The following is a 209-nucleotide window of genomic DNA, read 5'->3' as shown; positions in this document are numbered from 1 at the left end:
GCCCCCCCCCCCCCCCCCCCTGCCCCCTCCCGGGCCCCCCCCCGCCCCCTCGCCCAGAGGCAGCGATGGAGAAAGACCCCAGCTGCTACCAGGATGCAACCAAGACGGTGGCGGGCGACGGGCTGGGCGCCGAGGGGACGGAGACACAGGTGAGTTTGGGGAGGGGGCACCCGCGGGGTGGCCGGGCCCGCGGCGGCCGGCCCCAGGGG

General features: G+C 79.4%; 1 protein-coding gene across 1 annotated transcript in view; it reads left to right on the top strand.

Moving 5' to 3' along the window:
* Window positions 1-65: 65 nt before the first annotated feature.
* The window catches only part of LOC103907372 (protein unc-93 homolog B1), a gene marked incomplete at its 3' end in the record, with an annotated part of 6770 nt that continues 6626 nt past the window's right edge, over window positions 66-209 (top strand). Inside the window, exon 1 of the mRNA XM_009289527.1 lies at window positions 66-149. Within this exon, the coding sequence (XP_009287802.1) occupies window positions 66-149 (84 nt within the window). The remainder of the gene's footprint in view (window positions 150-209) is intronic.

This window comes from Aptenodytes forsteri, unplaced genomic scaffold (genome assembly GCF_000699145.1).
Source record: "Aptenodytes forsteri isolate BGI_AS27 unplaced genomic scaffold, ASM69914v1 Scaffold429, whole genome shotgun sequence".
Taxonomy (NCBI): domain Eukaryota; kingdom Metazoa; phylum Chordata; class Aves; order Sphenisciformes; family Spheniscidae; genus Aptenodytes; species Aptenodytes forsteri.
Note: the sequence above shows the minus strand (reverse complement) of the source record. Positions and strands in the feature narration are given on the sequence as shown.